This window comes from Grampus griseus (assembly GCF_964374135.1).
Source record: "Grampus griseus genome assembly, chromosome: 3".
NCBI classification, from domain to species: Eukaryota; Metazoa; Chordata; class Mammalia; order Artiodactyla; family Delphinidae; genus Grampus; species Grampus griseus.
In genome coordinates this window covers 112782983-112808789 of record NC_139019.1, presented here as the reverse complement: position 1 = coordinate 112808789, position 25807 = coordinate 112782983, and the positions used below count along the sequence as shown (strand labels likewise).

The 25807-nt window shown below is 36.6% G+C and overlaps 1 protein-coding gene across 2 annotated transcripts in view; it reads right to left on the bottom strand.

Moving 5' to 3' along the window:
* The window catches only part of SMAD5 (SMAD family member 5), a 53731-nt gene that overhangs the window by 11135 nt on the left and 16789 nt on the right, over nucleotides 1–25807 (bottom strand). For both annotated transcript variants that reach the window (XR_014296490.1, XM_082650754.1), the window contains exons 2-5: nucleotides 22342–22895; nucleotides 15511–15762; nucleotides 12028–12147; nucleotides 432–653 (exon numbers count right to left, since the gene is read on the bottom strand). Coding sequence is in view for 1 of the 2 variants with exons in the window: in XM_082650754.1 (XP_082506880.1) it covers nucleotides 432–653; nucleotides 12028–12147; nucleotides 15511–15762; nucleotides 22342–22744 (997 nt within the window). In the remaining variant the exon portion in view is untranslated. The remainder of the gene's footprint in view (nucleotides 1–431; nucleotides 654–12027; nucleotides 12148–15510; nucleotides 15763–22341; nucleotides 22896–25807) is intronic.

The following is a 25807-nucleotide window of genomic DNA, read 5'->3' as shown; positions in this document are numbered from 1 at the left end:
TTCAAGTCTTCAACCCAAAATATTCCACAAATACCATAATTTAAAAATTTTAATCCTTCACTAGCATTCATATATTCTACAAATATTTCTTGTGTATGTACTATGAGCCAGGCAGCATTCTAGTTGCTGAAGATATTGTTGTGAACAATGCAAATTTCTGTACAGCTTGTATTTCAGTCAAAAAGACTGAAAATTAAAAAAATAAACACAGAATAGTATGATTTCAGACCCTAAGTACTATGAAGAAAAAATAGGTAGGATAAAGAAAAGAAGTCTGTCTTTACTTAATACATTCTTCAACATCTCCAACTTGAGGGCAGGACCATGCCTTAAGCTTCTTTGTATGCCCCAGAAGCTTACACAATGCAGACTACACAGCAAGCACAACAAATGACTGAATTCAACTGAATGTAGGAAAATGACAAAAGTACCTTTTCCAATATGTCGTCTGGTGTTTTCAATTGTTGAATTACGATTAACATTTGACAACAATCCCAAGCAGAATCTACTTTTGTTATTTGAAGGGTCTGTGAATCCATCTACTAACACACTAGTAGAAGATGCATGAAAAGCTTCCCCAACACGATTGTTTAATTCATAGTAGACAATTGAACACCAATGTTTGGGCTCTTCATAGGCAACAGGCTGAACATCTGTGAACAAACCAGACAGAAAAAATGTTTAATGATTATCAGAAACTCCAGGCTCTGTGTTTCCTTTAATCCAACCCAAGCACTATATGAAAAAGAAAATTTTCAGATATTTCACTTAAGTCTCACTGCCCTTCCTGACTTTCAGTCTGTTTGTATGTTTGTTTTCAAAAAAACAAACATCAGAAATGCCTTGATCATAACAATTTTCAAAATTATACATATACACGGATAGGCAACATCACATTTTAAGTTATTTTTCTAGCAGAATCTAATCCAGGTTTAAATTTGAGATGACAAACCTCTGTTTCAGCAAACTGAAAGACTTAACTATACCAGTATCTGTAAAATTATTTTAAACAAAAATTTGAACTAAAAAACTAAGTAAGGCTCTTAGCAAACTAGGAATAGAGGGGAACTTCTTCAACTTGAGATAAAGAACATTTACAAAAAACTTACAGCTAACGTCATACTTAATGGTGAAAAACTAGAAGCTTTTCTGCTAAGATCAGTAACAAGACAAGGATGTGCTCACCACTCCTTTACAACAACACACTGGAAATCCTAGCTGAGGCACTAAGACAAGAAAAGGAAATAAAAGGTATACAGATTGAGAAGGAAGACATAAAACTGTCTGTTCTCAAACGACAAGATTGTCTATGCAGAAAATCTGAAATGACTGACAAAAAAACTCCCAGAACTGATAAGCACTTATAGCAAGGCTGCAAGTTGTAAGGCTAATATACTAAAGTCAATCACTTTCCTATACCAGCAATGAACAAGTAGAATTTGAAATGAAAAATTCATTACCATTTATATCAGCACTCAAAAAATTAAATATTTAGGTAAAAACCAAACAAAATAGATATAAAATCTATATGAGGAAACTATGAAACTCTAAAGAAAGAATTCAAAGAAAAACTAAACAGAGATATATAGTCCATGTTCATGTGTAGGAAGTCTCTATATTCTTAAGATGTCAGTTCTTCCCAACATGATCTACAGAGTCAATGAAATCCCAATAAAAATCCCAACAAATCATCTTGTGGATATTGATAAACTGATCCTAAAGTTTACATGAGGAGGCAAAAGACCCAGAACAACCAACACAATATTGAAAAACAAAACTGGAAGACTAACACTATCCAACTTAAAGACTCACTATAAAGCTATAGGAATCAAGACAGTGTGGTATTGGCAAAAGAACAGAGATCAAAGGAACAGAATAGAGAGCCCAGAAATAGATCCACATAAATATAGTTAACTGATCTTTGATGAAGGATCTTGGTTACTTCCCCAATAATAGATACAAGATAGTCTTTCCAACAAATAGTATAAGAACAACTGACATTCACAGCCAAAAAAATGAATCTAGACACAACATCTTACACTATTCATGAAAATTACCTCAAAAATGGATCACAGACCTATGATACAAAACTATAAAACTCTAGAAGATAGCAGAGGAGAATATCTAGATGACCTTGGATAGGGTGATGGCTTTTTAGATACAACACCAAGGCACCATCAAAAGAATGAGAAGACAAGCCACAGAATGGGAAAATATATTTGCAAAAGACACGTTTGGTTAAAGGACTGTTACACAAAATATACAAAGAACTCTTAAAACTCAACAAGAAAATGAACAAGGTAATGAGAAAAACTGGTCAAAGACATGAACAGACACCTCACTGAAGAAGATATACACATGGCAAATAAACATATAAAAAGATGCTCCACATTACATGTCATCAGGAAAATGCAAATTAACACAACCATTAGAATGACCAAAATCCAAAGCACTGACAACACCAAATGCTGGTGAAGAAGAGGAGCAACAGAAACTCTCATTCACTGCCGGTGAGAATGTAAAATGGTACAGCCACTTTGGAAGACAGTCTGTTGACCTCTTACAAAACTAAACAAACTTTTACCATACAATCCAGCACATGTGTTCCTCGGTATTTACCTAAAGGAGTCAAAAACTTATGTCCACACAAAAACTGCAGAGAGATGTTTATAGAAGCTTTATTCATAACTGCTAAAACTTGAAAGCAACCAAGATATCCTTCAAGAGGTGAATGGATAAATAAACTGTGGTACACCAGACAATGGAATATTATTCAACACTAAAAAGAAATGAGCTATCAAGCCATGAAAAGACATGGTTGGTGGGGGACTTAAATGTACATTACTAAGTGAAGAAGCCAATCTGAAAAGGCTACATACTGTAAGATTCCGATTACAAGACATCTGGAAAAGGCAAAACTATGGAGACAATAAAAAGATCAGTGGTTGCCAGGGGTTAGGAGAGAGGGAGGGATGAACAGGCAGAGCACAGAGGATTTTTAGGGAAGTGAAACTATTCTATATGGTAATATAATGATGGCTACATGTCATTATTCATTTGTTACAACCCAAAGAATGTTAGTACAAAAAATGAATCCTAATGTAAATTACAGAATGGTAGTTACCAAGGGGGTAAGGTGAGGGGGAATGGGGAGTCATTATTTAATAGGTACAGAGTTCTATTTGAAATGATGAAAAAGTTCTGAAAATGGATAGGAGTGATGGTTTGCTGAATACTGTGGATGTACTCAATGCTACTGAATTGTACACAACAGAGCCCCCAAAGTACAAGAAGCAAAAACTAACAGAACTAGAAGTGGAAATAAATATTCAACGGTAGTAGCTGGGGACTTCAATCTCCCACTCTCAATAACTGATAGAACAATTAGAAAGAAAATAAGCAAGGATACAGATGATCTGAACACTACTGACCAGCTTCATCTAACTGAAATCCAGAGATCCTATGACACCCTACGACATCAGAATATACAATTTTTTCAAAGGCACATGGAGTATTGTCTAAAAGAGACTATACGTTTTGCCAAGGGTTGGCAAACCTTTTCTACCCACCCAAATGGGCAAATCCAGCAACATATAAAAAGGATTATACACCATGACCAAGTGGGATGCAATACCTTAGGTTTTGCAGGCCACGTACTATCTGTCATATATTCTTCTTCTTCTTAACAATTCTTTAATAATCTAGAAACCATTCTTAGGTCACAGGCTATACAAAAACAAGCATAAAACAAGTCTCAACAAATTTAAAGAACTGAAATCATACTAAATATGTTCAAAGCACACAACAGAATTAAATTAGGAATCAACAACAAAAAGAAATTTGGGAAATCTTGAAATATTTGGAACTTGATAAACATGCTACTAAATAATCCATGGGTCAAAGAAGAAACCACAACGGAAATTTTAAAATATTTTCAACTGAATAAAAATAAAGACAAACAAAAATAAAAATTCATGAGATGCAGTTAAAAGTGTGATTAGAGGGAAAGAAATAGTTTTTAACACCCATATTAGAAAAGAAACAACTCAAATTAATAATGTAAGATTCAGAAACTACAAAAAGAAAAGTAAACTAAAAGTAAACTTGCATTCTTCAAAGCAAGAAAAATGAAGGAAATAAAGATTAGAGTGGAATTCAATGGAAGAGGGAAAAGTTGTCATTCAAAAGATAAACAAAGGGCTTCCCTGGTGGCGCAGTGGTTGACAGTGTGCCTGCCGATGCAGGGAACACGGGTTCGTGCCCCGGTCCGGGAAGAACCCACATGCCGCGGAGCGGCTGGGCCCGTGAGCCGTGGCCGCTGAGCCTGCACATCCGGAGCCTGTGCTCCGCAACAGGAGAGGCCACAACAGTGAGGCCCGCGTACCGCAAAAAAAAAATAAATAAATAAGGTAAACAAAATTGACAATCCCTTAACTAAACCAACGAGAAAAAAATAACATGACACAAACTACCAAAATCAGGAATTAATACATCACTACCAACTCCTACAGAAATTAGAGAGATTATAAAGGATACTACCAAAAACTTTATGTCAAATTAGATAATTTAGATGAAATGGACAAATTCCCAGAAAGACACAAATTACCAAAATTGACTCAAGAAAAAACAAACTCTGAATAGACCAATATAATAACTAAAGAAACTGAATCGATTATTTAAAATCTTCCCACAAATAGAAGTCCAAGCCGAAATGGCTTCACTGGTAAATTCTACCACATATTTAAAGAAGAAATAATACTATATTTCAAAAACTCTTCCAAAAATTGGAGGGAACACTTCCCAACTCATTCCGTGAGGCCATTATTACCTGACAGCAATACCAAACAAAGACATCACAAGAAAATTACAGACCAATATCCTTCATGAATATACAAGCAAAAATACTCAACAAGATATTAGTAAACCTGGCCAAGCAATATATAAAAAAGGATTATACACCATGACCACATGGGTTTTATCCTAGGAATACAAGGTTGGTTTAACATCAGAAAATCAATTCATGTAATACACCTTATTACTAGAAAAAAAGAACAAAAAACTCACATGATCATCTCAGTAGATACAGAAAAAGCTTTTGACAAAATCCAACATTCATTCATGATAAAAATTCTCAATCTAGGAATAGAAGAGAACTAACAATTTGCTGGCTAGACTCTCTAGAACAATACTGAACAGAAGTAATAAAAGCCGACATCATTGTCTTACTCCCAATTATAGGTGGAAAGTAATTCAGTTTTCTATCATTAATTATGATAGCTATAGGTTTTTCATATATGCCCTTTAATAATAAGAGAGAAGGAGAAGTTAAACGCATTCAGATTGCATAGGAAAAAAAAATACTATTTTTTATTCATGGATGACATGCTCCTATATTTAAAAGACCTTAAGGAATCCACATATGCACACACAAAAAACCTACCACTAGAACTAATAAATGAATTCAGAAGATTTCAGGTTACAAGATTAATATACAAAAATCAGCTGTATGTTTTTAATTAAAAAAAATATTTTTTATAGTGACCAATAGAAATTTATTTCATTAGTTAGACCTGAAACCACTGCATTAATGCCATTTTGAAACTAATCTTTCAGGGATTTAATACAGTTGTTCTTTAACAACAGACCTTGGTTCATTCACTACTTAAGACATGATTATTTAAATTAAAGTTAATTGGTTTCCTTACTCTCCTTTAGGGCTTTAGGCTCAGAATATTTCTATTAGAAAAATCTAATTTGTCTCAAGTTCCTATTTCTAAACTTTAGAGTGGTTAAAATGCTCTTATATTTTAAATCTTTGTAGCAAAAATTATGTCTAAAATTACAGCTCAAACTGGCAAAGCAATCAAAGATGCAGGTGACGCAAGTCCTTTTTTAAGTCTTTTTCATACAGTTTTATTGAGATACAATTGACATATGGCACTGTACAAGTTTAAGGTATACAGCATAATGATCTGTCTTACATACATCATGAAACGATTATCACAATCAATTTAGTGAACACCCATCATCTCATATAGACACAAAATTAAAGAAACAGAAAAAAACTTTTTCCTAGTGATGAGAACTCTTAGGATTTACTCTCTTAACAGCTTCGTATATAACATACAGCAGTGTTAACTACATTTATCATGTTGTACGTTATATCCCTAGTACTTCTTTATCTTATAACTGGAAGTATGTGCCTTTTGACTGCCTTCATCCAATCAATTTTATTTCTATCTACCAATGAAGAATCCAAACTCGAAATTAAAAAATTCTTCCACACACCTAGCAATAAATTTAAAAAGAAAAGAGAAACATTCCATGTCTGTGCACTAGAAGGGGACAGCAAATCTCCCCAAGTTGATTTAAAGAGTCAATGTGACCTCTATCAAAGTCCAAGGAAGAGTTTTGGTGGGGGACAGAAATTGACAAACTGATACTAAAATGATATGAAAATATGCAAAGAATGCAGAATTGCCAAACAATTTTTAAAAAGAAGAACAAAGTTGGAGGACTAACACTTCTTGTTTTCAAAACTTACTATAAAACTTCAGTAATCAAGATGGTGAGTACAGACATACAGATCAATTTTTTGAGCAACAAAAAATTAAGAGTCCTGAAATAAACTCTTAACAAAATTGAGAGTCCTGAAATAAACTCTTAAATTTATAGTCAACTGATTTCTGAAAAAGATGCCAAGACAATTCAGTAGAGAAATGATACTCTTTTCAACAAATAGTGCTAGAACCAACTGGATGTCTACTTGCGCAAAGATGAATTTAGACCGTTAACATACAAAAACCTTAACTCAAAATGAATCACAGACATAAATATAAGAGCTAAAGAACTTCTAGGAGAACACACAGGAGAATAATTTTTATGACCTTGGGATAGACATAGATTTTTTAGATGTAACACCAAAAGCATAATCCAGAAAAAAATTGATAACTTCATCAAAATTAAAAACTTTTGTGCTTCAAAAGACACCATTAAGAAAATGAAAAGACAATCCAGAGATTGAGAGAAAATATTTGCATATCACATATCTGAAAAAGGACTTCTATTCAAAATATATACAGAACTCTTAAAACTCAATAATAAGACAAACAAAGGACTTCTATCTAAAATATACACAGCACTCTTACAACTCAACAATAAGACAAACAACCCAATTAAAAAAATAAGGCAAAAGATTTAAATAAGCCAAAGAAGATACATGAATGGCTAGGTACATTAAAAATGTTCAAAATCATTACTCATTAGGGAAATACAATTAAAACAAATGAGACACCACTTCACACCCATCAGAATAACTATAATCAAAAAGATAAATAATAACAAGTCTTAGGAGGATATGGAGAAACTAGAACCCTTATATGGTACTGGTAAAAATGTAAAATGGTGCTTTCACTTCACAGTAATTTTGTAGTTTCTCGTAAATACTTAAATTTACCCTGTGACGCAGAAAAATAAAAAAAAGACCTATCTGCAAATGTTGATTACAGCATTGTTCATGCTAGCCAAAAACTAGAAACAATTCAAATGTCCATCGACAGACAAATGGGTAAACAAAATGTGGTATATCCATAAAATAAAATACTGTTCAGCAATAAGAACATTATTGATACATGGTGCGACATGGATGAATCTTGAAAACAACACAATTTGTGATTCTATTTATATGAAAAGTTTGGAAAAGGCAAATCTACAGGTACAGAAAACAGATTAGAAGGTTCCTGGAGCTGGGGACAGGAGGGGATAGACTGCAAATAGGCACAAGGGATATTTTTAAAGGGTTATGAAAATGTTCCAAAACTAGATTGCGGTGATGGTGTAAAATTTTACACATTTACTAAAAATCATCGAATCATACAGTTAAAATGGATAAATTTTATGGTATATAAATTATTACTGGTTCAAGATGGCAGAGTAGAAGGACGTGCTCTCACTCCCTCTTGCGAGAGCACCGGAATCACAACTAACTGCTGAACAATCATTGACAGGAAGACACTGGAATTCACCAAAAAAGATACCCCACATCCAAAGACAAAGGAGAAGCCACGATGAGAAGGTAGGAGGGGCGCAATCACAGTAAAATCAAATCCCATAACTCCTGGGTGGGTGACTCACAAACTGGAAAACATTTATACCACAGAAGTCCACCCACTGGAGTGAAGGTTCTGAGCCCCATATCAGGCTTCCCAACCTGGGGGTCCGACAACGGGAGGAGGAATTCCTAGAGAATCAGACTTTGATGGCTAGTGGGATTTGATTGCAGGACTTTGACAGGACTGGGGGAAACAGAGACTCCACTCTTGGAGGGCACACACAAAGTAGTGTGCGCATCGGGACCCAGGGGAAGGAGCAGTGACCCCAGAGGAGACTGAACCAGACCTGCCTGCTAGTGTTGGAGGGTCTCCTGCAGAGGCGGGGGGGGGGGGGTGGCTGTGGTTCACCATGGGGACAAGGACACTGGTAGCAGAAGTTCTGGGAAGTACTTGTTGGTGTGAGCCCTCCTAGAGTCCGCCATTAGCCCCACCAAAGACCCAGGTAGGCTCCAGTGCTGGGTCACCTCAGGCTAAATAACCAACAGAGGGAACCCAGCCCCACCCATCAGTAGACAAGCAGATTAAAGTGTTACTGAGCTCTGCCCACCAGAGCAACACCCAGCTCTACCCACCACCAGTCCCTCCCATCAGGAAACTTGCACAAGCCTCTTTGATAGCCTCATCCACCAGAAGGCAGACAGCAGAAGTAAGAAGAACTACAATTCTTCAGCCTGTGAAAGGAAAACCACACTCACCGAAATACAGACAAAATGAAAAGGTAAAGACTTTGTACCAGATGAAGGAACAAGATAAAACCTCAGAAAAACAACTAAATGAAGTGGAGATAGGCAACCTTCCAGAGAAAGAAATCAGAATAATGATAGTGAAGATGATCCAGGACCTGGGAAAAAGAATGTAGGCAAAGATCGAGAAGATGCAAGAAATGTTTAACAAAGACCTAGAAGAATTAAAGAACAAACAAACATAGATGAACAATACAATAACTGAAATGAAAAATACACTAGAAGGAATCAATAAGACACTGATGAAAGATATTAAAGATGATATAAACAGATGGAGAGATACACCATGTTCTTGGATTGGAAGAATCAACATTGTGAAAATGACTCTACCACCCAAAGCAATCAACAGATTCAATGCAATCCCTATCAAAACACCAATGGCATTTTTCACAGAACTAGAACAAAAAATTCCACAATTTGTATGGAAACACAAAAGACCCCGAATAGCCAAAGCAATCTTGAGAAAGAAAAACGGAGCTGGAGGAATAAGGCTCCCTGACTTCAGACTATACTACAAAGCCACAGTAATCAAGAGAGTATGGTACTGGCACAAAAACAGAAATATAGATCAATGGAACAGGAAAGAAAGCCCAGAGATAAACCCACATACATATGGTCACCTTATTTCTGATAAAGGAGGCAAGAATATACGATGGAGAAAAGACAGCCTCTTCAGTAAGTGGTGCTAGGAAAACTGGACAGCTACATGTAAAAGAAGGAAATTAGAACACTCCCTAACACAATACACAAAAATAAATTCAAAATGGATTAAAGACCTAAATGTAAGACCAGACACTAAAACTCTTAGAGGAAAACATCGGCAGAACACTCTATGACATAAATCACAGCAAGATCTTTTTTGACTCACCTCCTAGAGGAATGGAAATAAAAACAAAAATAAACAAATGGGACCTAATGAAACTTAAAAGGTTTTGCACAGCAAAGGAAACCATAAACAAGATGAAAAGACAACCCTCAGAATGGGAGAAAATATTTGCAAATGAAGCAACTGACAAAGGATTAATCTCCAAAATTACAAGCAGCTCATGCAGCTCAATATCAAAAAAACAAACAACCCAATCCAAAAATGGGCAGAAGACCTAAATAGACATTTCTCCAAAGAAGATATACAGACTGCCAACAAACACATGAAAGAATGTTCAACATCACTAATTATTAGAGAAATGCAAATCAAAACTACAATGAGATATCATCTCACACCAGTCAGAATGGCCATCATCAGAAAATCTACAAACAGTAAATGCTGGGGAGGGTGTGGAGAAAAGGGAACCCTCTTGCACTGTTGGTGGGAATGTAAATTGATACAACCACTATGGAGAACAGTATGGAGGTTCCTTAAGAAACTAAAAATACAACTACCATATGACCCAGCAATCCCACTACTGGGCATATACACTGAGAAAACCATAATTCAAAGAGTCATGTACCACAGTGTTCACTGCAGCTCTATTTACAACAGCCAGGACATGGAAGTGTCCATCGACAGATAAATGGATAAAGAAGAGTGCCACATATATACAATGGAATATTACTCAGCCAAAAAAAGAAACAAAATTGAATTACTTGTAGTGAGGTGGATGGACCTAGAGTCTGTCATGCAGAGTGAAGTCAGTCAGAAAGAGAAAAACAAATATAGTATGATAACACATATATCTGGAATTTTAAAAAAAATGGTTCTGAAGAACCTAGGGGCAGGACAGGAATAAAGACGCAGACATAAAGAATGGACTTGAGGACAAGCGGAGGGGGAAGGGTAAGCTGGGACAGAGTGAGAGAGTGGCATGGACGTATATATACTACCAAATGTAAGATAGATAGCTAGTGGGAAGCAGCCACATAGCACAGGGAGATCAGCTCGGTGCTTTGTGACCACCTAGAGGGGTGGGATAGGGAGAGAGGTAGGGAGGGAGACACAAGAGGAGGGGATATGGGGATATATGTATATGTATAGCTGATTCACTTTGTTATAAAGCAGAAACTAACACACCATTGTAAAGCAATTATACTGCAATAAAGATGTTAAAAAAATTTTTTAATTTAAAAAATAAAAGAAAAACAAAGAAGACATACAGCCAAGAAGCACATGAAAAGCTGCTCAACATCACTTATTATCAGAGAAATGCAAATCAAAACTACAGTGAGGTATCACCTCACACCAGTTAGAATGGGCATCATCAGAAAATCTACAAACAACAAATGCTGGAGAGGGTATGGAGAAAAGGGAACACTCTTGCACTGCTGGTGGGAATATAAATTGGTACAGCCACTATGGAGAACAGTATGGAGATTCCTTAAAAAACTAAAAATAGAATTACCATATGACGCAGCAATCCCATTACTGGGCACATACCCAGAGAAAACCATAATTCAAAAAGACACATGAGTGCTTCCCTGGTGGCGCAGTGGTTGAGAGTCCGCCTGCTGATGCAGGGGACACGGGTTCGTGCCCCGGTCCGGGAAGATCCCACATGCCACGGAGCAGCTGGGCCCATGAGCCATGGCCGCTGAGCGTGCGCATCCGGAGCCTGTGCTCCACAACGGGAGAGGCCACAACAGTGACAGGCCCGCATACCACAAAAAAAAAAAAAAAAAAGGACACATGAACCCCAATGTTCAATGCAGCACTATTTACAATAGCCAGGTCATGGAAGCAACCTAAATCCCCATCGACAGACGAATGAATAAAGAAGAGGTGGTACATATATACAATGGAATATTACTCAGCCATGAAAAGGAACGAAATTGGGTAATTTGTAGAGACGTGGATGGATCTAGAGACTGTCACACAGAGTGAAGTAAGTCAGAAAGAGAAAAACAAATATCGTATATTATTGCATGTATGTGGAACCTAGAAAAATGGTACTGATGAACCAGTTTGCAGGGCAGAAATTGAGACACAGATGTAGAGAACAAACGTATGGACACCAAGGGAGGAAAGCGGTGGGGGTGTGTGTGGGGGGGTGGTGGGATGAACTGGGAGACTGGGATTGACATGTATACACTAATATGTATAAAATAGATAACTTATAAGAACCTGCTGTATAAGAAATAAATTTAAAAAATAAATTACTGCACCTCAATAAAGCTGGTTGTTAAAAGTGGCTAAGAAGTTAAAAAAAAAGAGCAACAACAAAGTATTGTATTTCTCTTACCTCTGCTGGATATACTGGGCATAATCTGAGGAATCAAATTATTGCTTGTATCCATGGGCTGGGAATTATCTTGACCCATCTGATCATCTGGTGGCATATATGCAGGAGGAGGAGTATCAGCTAAGAGGAAGAAAATGAGACAAGTTAAGTCCCAAAAGAATAGTTAAAATCTTCATCCTGCTCAAAGTTAATCTAAACACATCTGTAAATTCTTAAGATTACCAGCAGGATTCATTACTAAACATCAGAGACACACAAAAATGTAGGATGCTACCTTAGGGCAAGGGAAAAGGAGAAAAGACAGCACACCCATTAGCTACCAGAAACCTACTGCAGGTTCACATGAATTTGTTTCAATCCAGGATAGTAAGATCAGTGCTAAAATTCACTAAAATAGAATTCAGGGTCAAGAATTTTGCCTCCATTTGCTTAGAATCATATGCTCAGAGAAACTGCAACTACTGCAGGTCAATCTGAAGGCCACAGATTATCCTTGTTTAGATAGATATCTACAGAGACATTTCTGAATTATCAAGATCATCACATACTGTATGGTTATTTAAAACTGGAAAATAAAACCATGCTCTTTCAAAATTTGCCAACACTAACAGCAGCTGTCTAATTCTTCTGCAATGTCTTAAAATGGTTGCTCTGTCCTATTAAATGGCTAAATCCTATTAAGTGGCTCTTAGGAAACTGAAAGTTAACTAGAATATCTTTTGAGTTCCAACATTTGTGGTTGAAAACCTTTATAAAAGCTACAGCTATACTTATTTGTCTCATACTGTAAATACTGAACATAACTTGTTTTTCACCTCAACGTTTGTATAAGATGTATTTTGAGACAGAGCTACAGTCAGCACTGAATCTAGGACAAAGGATGAAAATTAGTTTTTGAACAAACACCTAACAGCAAGTTAAACAGTTGGAACTGAAATCCTCTTCAAAGAAACACAACACAACAAAATACAACTTCATCAATTGCTACTTCACTGCAGTAAAGAAACTACAAAGTATATATTTACATATGACCCTACTTACAACAGTAGGCATCCCAATATTTCTTGACACAGTGACCTCACGATTTACTCACATAAGACAGGCATGCCATTAACAAAATTTAGCAACTTTAAAAATCCACTTACGATCCTTCTTCAGGCAAATCGGTGCATCAGTTACCTAATTAAAGATAACTGGGGTTCATTTTAACCTACCGAAGTACAAAATGATTTGACAAGCAATGTAGCAAAGTTAAAAAAGCACACACTTTAGAGTCAGAGAAACGTGGGCCTGAACCCCACTTACTAGCTGTGCGACCTTACGCAAGGTATTTAAGCTCTTGGGGTTAATACCAGTTTCGTTTTCCATCCATAAAACAAAAAAAATCTATCTCACTTGGTTGTTCTGAAGATTAAATTTAATGTGGTATCTTTCATCACAGTATTAGTTACATAAAAGGCACCTGATAAATGGTACTTGGTATTATAAATTATACGAAAATATTTAACTTTACGTCAAATATAGCTACTTCCTTTGTTGCTGCTCTTGTTTTGGTAGAACTTAATTTTAATGCCTGATGGTATATATGGATTTAGTAATTTGGTCCAATAAATGGTCAATTGACATCTAACAACATTTTGTTTCCAGATTAGCTACTTTACTTCACATTCATCAGTCATTTTGTCTTTATGTTTTTGATAAGCTTTTACTACACACTGCCTTTACTGTATATAGGACTCCTCTCTATGAAACCTTTCAAATTAACACCATTTGGCTTCAATCTCTCAAGCTGCACTGGCAACCACTTGACACATGGTTATATCTATAGTTAGCAGTAAATGTATTTATGTGTTGCTATAACTTTGTCTATTCATTTAACAAATATTTATTGAGGATCTACTGCATACTAGATTCTGATATAGGTACTGGGTATGTAGCAATAAACAAAAGATGCTATAAAATCCCTGTTTTCATGGAGTTTATAGTCAAGACGGGGGAGGTTGGGGAAAGGCAGACTGTAAATAAAGACAATATATACTATACTGGATTGTAATACATGCTATAGAGAAAGATCAAGCAATGAGAGAGGGAAGGTGGGTTGGGAGGAGGGAGTGCAATTTTTAAATTCTATCTTATTTTATTGTCATTATTCTTAGAGGGTAATCTCTGATCTCCCCCAAATTGTGTTTGCTTTTTTAAAAAATTCAATTTATTTAAACTAAAAAAAATAAAAACAGTTCATCCACTTCCCCCACCACCTCTGGCAACCACCAATCTGTCCTCTGTATCTGTGAGCTTAGTTTCTTATTTATTTTTTAAGATTCCACATATCTTATTTGAGAGAGACCATATAGTATTTGTCTTTCTCAGTCTTATTTCATCTAGCATAATGCTGTCAAGGTTCACCCATGTTGTCACAAATGGCAAGATTTCATTCTTTTTTTATGGCTGGATAATATTCCACTGCGTGTGTATGTGTGTTATCGTATCTTCTTTATCCATTCATCTATCAGTGAACACTTAGGTTGCTTCCAAATCATGTCTACTGTAAATAATGCTGCAATGAACATGGTGGGGGTAGATATCTTTCTGAGTTAGTGTTTTTGCTTTCTTTGGATAAATATCCAGAAGTAGAACTGCAGAATCACATGGTAGTTCTATTTTTGATTTTTTGAGGAAACTCCATACTGTTTTCAAAAGTGGCTGTACTAATTTACATTCCCACCAACAGTGCACAAGAGTTCCCATATCTCCAGATCCTCACCAACACTTGTCACTTCCAACGCGTTGCAGTTGCATTTCTACCTATCTCAAAATAATAAAGCATAATATGCTGAAAATGTTGCTTTTTTCCTTCCATCTTCAATATTAAAATGACTGCACAAAAACTGACCAATTTTGATAAGTCTCTTTTTAAATGCATGCTGATATGACGGCTGTCAAATACAATCTAACAAAACTCTTCCAACTGAAGTTAAAGACAACTAAGTGCTACTAGAGCCATCTTATGGAAAAAACTGAACAAACCTTTTGGCCCACCCAATAATTGACCATTTTTGCATGAGTTTATTTCTGGACTCTCTATTCTGTTCCAATGATCTATGTGTCTGTTTTTATGCCAATATTATATTATTTTGATTATTACAGCTTTGTAATACAGTTTGAAATCAGGGAGTGTGATGCCTTCTGCTTTGTCCTTCTTTCTGAAAACTGCTTTGGCTATTCGGGGTCTTTTATGGTTCTATACAAATTTCAGGATTGTTTCTATATTTTGTGAAAAATGTCTACTTACATTTTTTTAAACTTATGGTACTTGGCAAAATAAAATTCCAAACTCTTCTGGAAGTCAAACAATTACCAAAGAATAGTCAAAAATAGTTGGCTCTTGGCATATTAACAGTTCACCCAGAGGATCAGCAGTATTAGAACAACTGCTAACTCTTAAGAATTATTTTTTTGTATCAATAAAATAAATAATCTTACCTGGGAGCTGAAATGGACTTCCTGGTCCAGAACTTGCTGGGGAGTTGGGATATGTGCTGCTAGCAGGGGAAGGAGGGTAGGGACTATTTGGAGATAAGGGAAAAGGAGTGTTGTTGGGCTGATGGAAAGAATCTGGAAACGTTGCATTTTGTGGCATGTGAGGTTCATTGTGGCTTAAGTTTCTAAACTGAACCAGAAGGCTGTGTTGTGGGTTGAATTCATTATGACGAGGCACTAATACTGGAGGTAAGACTGAAAGACAAAAATCAAAAGTCATCTGTCAGCAACGACTAAAACATCTCATACACATGAAGGGAAAGACAGAAAGGATTCAGGGAAGACTGTAAACCTTTTAAAACAATTTATTTTTAGGAAGGGCTGCTTTGTAGAACCTTGAATCTATATTTACAAAATAACTAAACCAAAAATTCTCTAAGCACTCAGCCTATATAAAATACTCTAGAAGACAGAACATCCAAAGCAGAGAAGATATCGCTCCTATTCTATAAGAGATCAAGCACATTTAAGAACAACCATAATTACAACACAGGGAATATAGCCAATATTTTATAAAAACTATAAATGGAGTATAACCTTTAAAAATTGTGAATCACCATGTTGTACACCTGAAACTTATATAATACTGTACATCAACTATACCTATAAAAAAAAGGGGGGCTTCCCTAGTGGCGCAGTGGTTGTGAGTCCGCCTGCCAATGCAGGGGACACGGGTCATGCCCCGGCCCAGGAAGATCCCACATGCCGCAGAGCGGCTAGGCCCGTGAGCCATGGCCGCTGAGCCTGCGCGTCCGGAACCTGTGCTCCGCAACGGGAGAGGCCACAACAGTGAGAGGCCCGCATACCGCCAAAAAAAAAAAAAAAAAGTAAATATGCCATCATCTCCTTAGATGTTACTGCTGTTGGTCTTGCTTTGTCTACATGCAACAGGGAACACATCCTGAACCGTGTGCACAAAAGTATCATCCCTTAGTTTGCAACCAAGGTAGCTATTTCCATGACATTACTGCTTTGCATGTTTGCTCTTTACCATTCAAGACTGTGGATGCTTTTAATGAAATAAGAAGCTAATATTAATTTGAAATAAAATAATGGATTAATATAACTTAAAATTTTTTTTAAATTAAAAAATAGATAAAAACAACAATAATACAGAGAATTTAATGCACTGGGAGTTGAACAGAGGTAAGTATTCCCAGCTAGCAAGGAATCAAACAAAATACCATGGAAAAGACAACATCTGATTGGACCTTAAAGACCTGGAAGCATTTCACACGGAAGTGCTAGGGGTGGAGAGTGTAAAGAATGTAAAGGAGGAGATGGATAAAGATAAGAAAGAACAGTCAGGTGGCCTAAGCACTGAACTGGGAGGTAAGACTAGAGAATAAAGTTGAGATTAGCTATGCACATGCCCTGAAAGCCTCCATGTTTCCAATTTTGGACATTTTACCTTTCTTTCTTTGAGAGATCTTGCATTTTATGTTCTTCAGTAAAGTTTTCCCAACTGAAAACAGTTAACAATTCCTAGGTAGAGGTCTTCCATTCAAAATAATTTTTCTAAACATGACCATAATGAAAATATAACCATATTTTCTAAACACGACCATAATGAAAATAATGAAAATATATACAAGAAAGCCTAAACATTTTAAGAGATATACTTTTTCTTAGCACATTCACTTTATTCAAATATTCAATTTCTCTAAAGACCCAAGTGTCAACCACATACAAATATCTGATCACCTTTCCCTACAGGAAATTGAAACAAACCTGATTTCTCTAAACTCTTACGGTACTAATTCATCTCTTTTATAACTTTCCTATATTTGTCAGTGTAATTTCACTTCCGAAAATCTCACTTTGACTCTGACATCAGTCAGCAGGAACAAAATCAATCTGTTTTTAAGTTAACTGGGTCACACTTCCCCTCCCTGAAGTAAGAATGAACCTGAGGAATCAGAAGCTCTGTAATTTGTACTGTTTTTTTATCTCTTTTCATTTTACTGAATTAGTGTTGTGATTATGTAGTTAACATCTGATTACAATCGCTTTGTTCTACAGTGTATTACTAACTGCTGTTCCCCTTACAAAATGATGGGACAGATGCCACTGGACAGTAGGGCATGAGACAGTAAGAATGTCTATGTGTAGCTGGCTAGTAATCTGAAAGACTTAGTGAAATAACTACTTAGGAGTTCAATCCAGTAAGGATTTCTTTACTTTTTTTTTTTTGAGGCAGAACTAAAATCACTGATTTCTCTCTTACTTGTATATTATCTATACACATCTTTTTTTTAGAAATTATTTAATTTTCATTCAAAAATAATACATGGATAGTTTAAAAAAATAGATGCTACAAGAGATTATAAACAAAAAGAACAATTTCTAAGCCTCCTCCTATACTGCTTCCAGAGACAACAAATTTAAACTCTTAGCCATTTCTTCTAACATTCACTTTGTGCACTACTAAGTAATATGCTTATACTGTTGTTATTGGTTGGTCAAGACATTATTCGTAGACTTGCTTTTGTGGCAAATGAAGTAGCTTTCTTAAACCATTCTATCCCACTCCCCTTGCCCTTCCCCACAATAAAGTCACATAAAAAATTTTGGTTAAATCAATATCCAGGGTTTATATTTTATATGTTATACAAATTATATAAATACAATTCACTGCTGAATTGTATTTATTATGTATAAATAATAAATACAAGTACATATTATGATTATATTTTTCCTTGAACAATGTTTTTATTAATTATTGCCCTGGTCCTTCGTTTGCTTAATCTCAAGTCTGTACCACTGATTTCCAGAAGTCCAACAGATCTATCAAATTCCCATCAATATTATTTTCCAGATCCCACAAATATACAAATAATCTATTGATTCCACTTTCTCCCCTGATCCTCCATCCTTTGCTATAATCTAGACTGGCTGCTACTTAAGTCTCCTACAAATCTGAGGTCCTTGGACTTCCCCTTCTCTTCTCTCCTGTTGGATCCCATTTCCTGGACCTCATTCTCTATTAGCTTCCTACGGAAGGATGTAAGCAAGAGAAATTTTGAGCCCTGGCCTATATGAAAATATCTTGTCTTATGTTTATCTGCAGACAGATTCCAGAATAGATAACTTTTTCTCTCTGAATTTGGGGGGCACTGCTTCATTTTCTTCTAGAATCTAAAACTGCATTGAGAAATCCAGTATTCTCATTCCCAGTCTTTTCTATGTGCCCTGACTTTTCTCTCTGAGAGCTTTCAAAATCTTCTTTTTATCCATGATATGCTAAAATTTCATGTGTGGGTCTTTTTTCTGCCCCTTGTTCTGGTTACTCAGTCACTGGGCCCTTTCGATTTTCAGTTCTGGGAACTGTTCTAGTATGATTTCTTTGATAATTTTCTCCTTCCCATTTTCTCCAATGCTTGATTTCTAGAATGTATTATTTTATTGGAATATTTAATTTGAAACTTATTCTGAGCCAGTTAATGTTTTATCTAAGCACTTTTCATGCATTAACTCATCTAATTCTCGTAACTAACCTGAAGTACATATTATTATTCCCACTTTACAGATGAGGAAACGAAGTCACAGAAAGGCTAATTAATTTGCCTGTGGTCACACTGATAGCATTGGTAAAGTCAGGATTCAAATCCAGAAAGTCTGGTTCCAGAACATAGTCTTAACCAGTAGACAATACTGCCTATTAAACACTGGATCACTTGGGTTGGCCCTCTATTTTTCTTTTAGCACTTTCCAACTATTTTCCATCCTTTTTTTTTTTTTTTACCATTCTGCAATACTTTCTGGCTCCACTATATGTGATCTTATATAAGTTACTTCCCTATAAGTAACTATGTGATCTTATATAAGGTACTTCCCTATTAAGTTTTGGTTTCCTTATCTGTAAACTTACTGGTAAACTTAGAGTGCTGTAAAATGTTAGTACCATTTTCTAACCCTATGAAGGAATAACCTCATAGTATTAGGAAAGTGTCTCGTCCTTAAGTGCTCAATAAATGTTCATTACTATTACTATTACTGTTACTATAATTATGACTTTATTAATACTGATACTATAAAGTGATCCATCCTGTGCCACAGCTGCTTAACTTGCTTAAGCATACCAGGCCTAAGCCCCAGTCTTTTCTACAGAATGAATCACAGCTGAGAAAAACATATTACAAAAATAAGACATTTCTATTGACTGATTATTGGACACACCCTAGCTATGGGGGAATACACTAAATTCCTTGACTTTCTTTCCAACAACTTCTAGCAAATATCAAGCCTGGGAATTTTTCAAACTACACTTCTCTATTAAATCCTCACATCTTCCTTTCCTCATCAATTCCTCAGGCTACAGCTCTCCTTGGATTCAACAAGAAACTGAGAATCACCTCAAATACCACCTGGCAGCTCTAAAGCCCTTAAAATGAACTTTCCCTCACAGCACCATTACTACTATTTTTGTTTTTTTTTTGCTAGTCTCCACAATCAATGTTATTTTTATAGCTTTTTTACCATACTGGGCTCTTATATTATCTTCAGTGAAATCCAGCGAGGCCCGCAGACTAAGGTTGCTACCCTGATTCCTGCCTCTGGGTATTTACCCCTGGAGTAATCCCCCACCCTCTGAGTATATTATCTGTGACTTGCTTCTAACCAAGAGCATATGGCAAAAGTGACAGGATGTACGCGATAACATTCCACAAGAATACAATGTTCCTTCTGGCAAGAAGACACTTTCTTACTGGCTCTGAAGAAGTAAGTGGCCATGAATGTGAGCTACTTATGAAGGAGGTCCCATGGCAAGCAAATGAAGGCAGCCTCCAGTCAACAACCAGACAGAGTCCAACAGCCTGCAAGGAATTGAATCCTGATAATAATCACATGAGCTGGGAAGGAGATCCTTTCTCAGGTGAGCCTCTGGTAAGACCCAAGCCCTGACCAATACCTAGAGTACAGCCTTGCAAAGGACCCAGTTAAGCCATGCCTGGACTCCTGACTGACAGAAACTGTGAGATAATTAACATGTATTAAGCCACTTACCTTGTGGTACTTTGTTATGCAGCAATAGATAACTAATGTACCCAGCTAGTATCTCAGCTTATATAATTCAGTCAATACAAAAAAATATTTACTGAGCACTCCCTACTAAGTTCAAGTTAATAATACTATTCTAGGCACTGGGAATGCAGTACAGAATGAGCCAGAGGAAGGTACTTCTCACATCAGTCAATAAAAAAAATAAATACCTAATAGAGTCAAGTAGTGATGGGGGCATTTGAGCAAGGACTAAATGAAATGAGAAAATGTGACACGAAAAGATCCTGGGGGGAGAGTACTCTAAGTAGAGGAAACAGCATTGGAAAAAAGCCTGGATGCAGGAATATGGCAAGTCCAAGGAACAGAGGAAGTTTGAGGATAGTTTATGTAAGCCCTTGTAGAAATCTGCTCTAAATGTGACAAAAAGCCTTTAAAGTGTTTTGGGCAGGGACTGACATGATTTGATATATATTTTCTAAAGATCACTCTGGATGCTATAATAGAAAACAGAATGGGTTGAGGGAAAGAAAAAAGACAGAGAGACCAATTAGGAGACTACTTAAGGTGAAAGATGATGATGGTCTGTACTAGAGTAGTGGTGTTAGAGATGGTGAGATGATATGCTCAAGATATATTTTGAAGGTACAGCAAACAGCATTTGCTCATAGCTCAAACACAGAACCTAAGAGAGAAATAAAAGATGACTTCTAGGGAGCAATTACATGAATGCTAGTGCCATGTACTTCAACTGGGAAAACTGGAGGAAATAAAAGACTTAGTGGGAAAAACAAATCCAAAGTCCTATCTAGACATATTAAATCTGATGTTTATTAGACATTCGGGTGGAGATGTTAAGTAGGCAACTGGATACAGAGTCAGGAGAAGCTGACTCTGGAGTTCAAAATGTGCACATAAGCTTATAGATAGTTTTAGGACATGTGATAACATAAAAGTACACAGAGGAAAAATATAGATGGAGAAAAAGTCCAGGGACTGACTCCTGTAAAAACAGGAAAACAGCCAACAAAGAGACTAAGCAAAAACAGCCAGTGAGGTAGGAGAACTAGGAGAGTGTAATGTTTCAGAAGCCAATATAAAAAAGTTTTGAGCGGGAGGGAAAAAGAGCAACTGTATCAAATGACGTTGATGAGGCAGGTAAGATGAGGACTGAGAATGAATGACCCCTCTATCTGTAACAAGGCAGTCATTAGTGAATTTGACAAGTCAAATGGTAGGGAAGGAAGACTAACTAGAGGGGTATCAAGAAAGAACAGGAAGAAAGTAATGTGGAGATAATAAACATGGAGACTACTATAAAAGGTAGACTGAAGGTGGGGGCATATTCTTGAGGTCAAGACAGAAATTCTTTCTTAACTTTTATTTGAAGTTGGGCTGTATCATGACATGCTTGTATGCTTTCAGAAAAAGTCTAGCAGAGAGGGAAAATACAATGCTGGAATAAATAAAAAATAAACAAAAAGGAGTGGGATGTAGTACACACATAGAACTTAGACTTCAGATAAAATAGAGGAATGGCAGAGTGTATATACTACTGGCTGCTTACAGCGAACCATGAATTAGAACAAGCCACTTGGGAGCTGTATCATCCATATATTAAGCTCAATTTAAAATCCAGTACTCCTCCCAAGATTAAAATCTTTAAGAAGGAAACATAAAGCTAAAACAACCTTCTTAATTACTAAATTCAGTCAAATGCAAATCAGAAAGAGAAAAGTTTTTATAATTTTTCCCAGAGGAGTTAAAACCTACCTGGACTCTCCACTCTCTTATAGTGGTATGGGTTGATACAAACTTCCTTTTGCTTAGATCCAAAAGGAAATTCACAAATATCCAATGGCTTTAGCTCGTGATGACTCTGCAAATCAGGCCAGCGCCAAACACGACAATATATAACATGGGGCAAGCCTTTTCTGTGAGAAACCTGCAGGCGTCCATCTAAAGATCTGGGAATAGTGACACATTTGCTTGGCTGTCCTGGACTGCTCAAGGCTTTCTCCAGTTCCTCCATGGCACCCTTTTTCTTTTTTAGCTTTTTTACCAAAGCATCGACTGCCTTCTCTGCCCATTTCTCCTCTTCATCACCTTGCTTCCAGCCCAACAATCGCTTTACTGCTGGACTAGTAAAAGAAAACAAGCTGGCCATTGACGTCATTTGATTTAAATCTTCAGAAACCTTCCTGCAACTCAAAGTCAGATCACAAGTGAAAAGTCATATACAAGTCCTAAAGAAAAGTTCCAATTAAAAAGGGAGGAGTGACATTTATCTTCATAAGTGTCATAAGCTTCTTTCATTGGTTCAAGTCCTGAAAGAGAAAGGGGGAAAATTTAAATGAATGCAATTAACATACATTTAAATCAATATAATTTGAAAAGCATATTACTTTTAAATAACAGCAGAAAAGGATTACAAAGTAAAACAAAAAACCTACGTCTAGAAAGAGAAATTTTCTTAGTCCTGTGACCACTCACTTCCTTCTTCATAATATGAACAAGTAATTCACTGGCAATGCCAAATGATAACCAAAAGCAAAGTAGGGTGCTCTACTTTCTATGTATTATCCCCCAACCCAAAAAAAAAAACAGCCTCTAGACCTTTATTTCTTTCGGTCAGAAGCCCCCAAATCTAAGGTTTGACTCTAATGTACTTTTCTTCATTGATATCCAGGTTATGTGCTGTGTCAGTTTTGAACATGATATTATCCTGATTTGAACAAAAGTCTTAAGAGAAATCTAGCTCTTCCCTAGGGTCATTATTCTCTTTAAAATGTTCCACAGACTTGTAAGATTTGGGCAAAAGTCATAGTAGTACTCAAGTCACATTATTATTATAGATGCAAATTTTATTAGAAGTTGTCATAAGATGTACCAAACCCTCAACTAAATTATAACATACTTAACTGCCAGAAAAATGGGAGGTATCTACTTTTAAAATGAAGAATGCTAGATTTAAAGAGAATAAATTCAAAGTTTAATCCCAAAAAAGATAGTTTATAATTTCATAATTCCTATTGCCTTCTCTGATATTTTAAGCATGTTAAGTTAATGAACCTGCTCCAGACAGACCACCATTCTACACCCTGAAGAAGCCCTTGGTGATGGTGACAAGAGGAAGCAATATGCAGTGGTACTCCACCAATAAGAGTGGTACAATCCCCTGTGGTCACTATACAGCCAACCACAGACAATGAGTAGCTAGTGAAATAGCAGGAGTAATGTTTGGAAAAAGGATGTCAGTAACAAAAGATGCTTCCTTTCTTATGCCTAAAATTGCCAAATAATGCTGAAGCTCTGTCTTTGACAAATACTAGCAAATTCTAGCATCAAGCCTATTCTGGATTGGGGTGCATCTTCCCAGGAAAGAACACATGTGCTCAGTTAAAACTCAGGTAAACATAAAGTAAAATAAAACAGAGTTAAATTCAACAAATATGTATTGATTGCTTGTCGCCATGTACTGTGAACAGCCATGATGGTACTTTAAAAAAAAAAAAAGAAGTCATATACCAAATAATTTCATCTTAAGAGCCAACTGATTCATTCTTTCAATATGTGCTTAGTAAGAGCCTACTAAGTGCCAGGCACTGTTCTAGGTGCTAATCCAGAAAAGGAAAAGTATAGGAGCACTGACTGACTCCTCTTTAGGAGAAAAGGGTTACATGTAGAGCTATGGAACATTACGGTTCCTCCTTTAAAAAGTGCTTAATTGATCAAAAAGGGCTAAGAGCTGCAAGCATTTATTCACACTGTACACCACACCCAAGAAACCTGTATCATAACCTCTTGGCACCTGTCACTAGGAACTGCACAATCTTCAATTAGACTGACTTCTCCCTACTTGCAAGGCCAGACTATACAGAGTGCAGAGAACAACTTACACCCCGTTTCACTAAACTCAAATTCCACTCAACCTGCTGCCACTGGGAAGTCACATGTGCTCAGATGCTCAGTACTGGCTATCCAGACTGCCATGCTGGAACCATGGGAGGAAGGGTACAGGGAAGTGAAGGTATACTCCTTATGTATGGATGGATATGCCTATCCCTATGCAGGACATCTTTCCCAATGCTACACAGGATAATTTTCATCAGGTAAGCAAAACTGCCTACCTTAAACCAAAGAAATACAACAAAAAGATGAAAGCACGTTTTTCAGTAACAGGTCACAGAGTATAAAGTGTTATGAGTTAAACAAACTGTAAGAAAGGCTTATTTCAGTTGTAGCAACATTAAGGATATAGGATAAGCCATCTGGGTCCGAAAGTAAAGGCATGGTTTGGTTGTCTGAGATGAGAAGGAAAATTTCAAAGGAAAAGGGGCACAAGTAAAAAATTCCATAGGCAGATATGAAGAGAGCATTTCCTAGGATAGAGAGCAGATAGGCCTGGCTGACTGAGACCTTATTCTGTAATACTAGAATATAACAGAAGCTAAACAGAGTAGTGCATGTGTATGAGAGAGAGATGTATGAGCAATGATATGTTGAAGAACGGAGAGACAAAAGCAGAGGAGCTTTAAGACCAGATACTAGATTAGTAGTTAACCACCAGAAAGTGCTTAATAAATGTTAACTACTAACCTAGTATCACTATTACTATTAAATACTAACCATATTATGTACTAACAAGAAAAAAGGGGAAAGTTATTTGCGTATATAAACCCAAAACAAGGACTAAAAGGCTACATACTAAATTATTCATTGCAGTTACCTCTGGGGAGAGGCATGGAATGGAAGACAAGCAAAATAGAAAGGGGTCCTGCATGATTTGTTCTATATGCTTCTGTATTTTTTTAACCTTTTAACAAAGGCATAATTCTAAGATAAAAATAGTAGAAGGACTTCCCTGGTGGTCCAGGGGTTAAGAATCCGCCTTCCAATGCAGGAGACGCGGGTTCGATCCCTGGTCAGGGAACTAAGATCCCACATGCTGCGGGGCAACTAAGCCCACACGCTCTAGAGCCCGTGAGCCACAACTACTGAGCCTGCGTGCTCTGGAGCCCACGTGCCACAACTAGAGAGCCTGTGCCCCGCAGGGAAAGATCCCACGTGCCGCAACAAATATCCCAAGTGCCACAGCTAAGACCCGATGCAGCCAAATAAATTAAAGAAATAAATAAAATAGGAGAGAATCTATTATCTACTATAGAACAGAATGGAGTTAAGAGTGCTAGTACAAAAAAACCGGTGAAACTCATGCATGCTACTAGAACTCAGGATG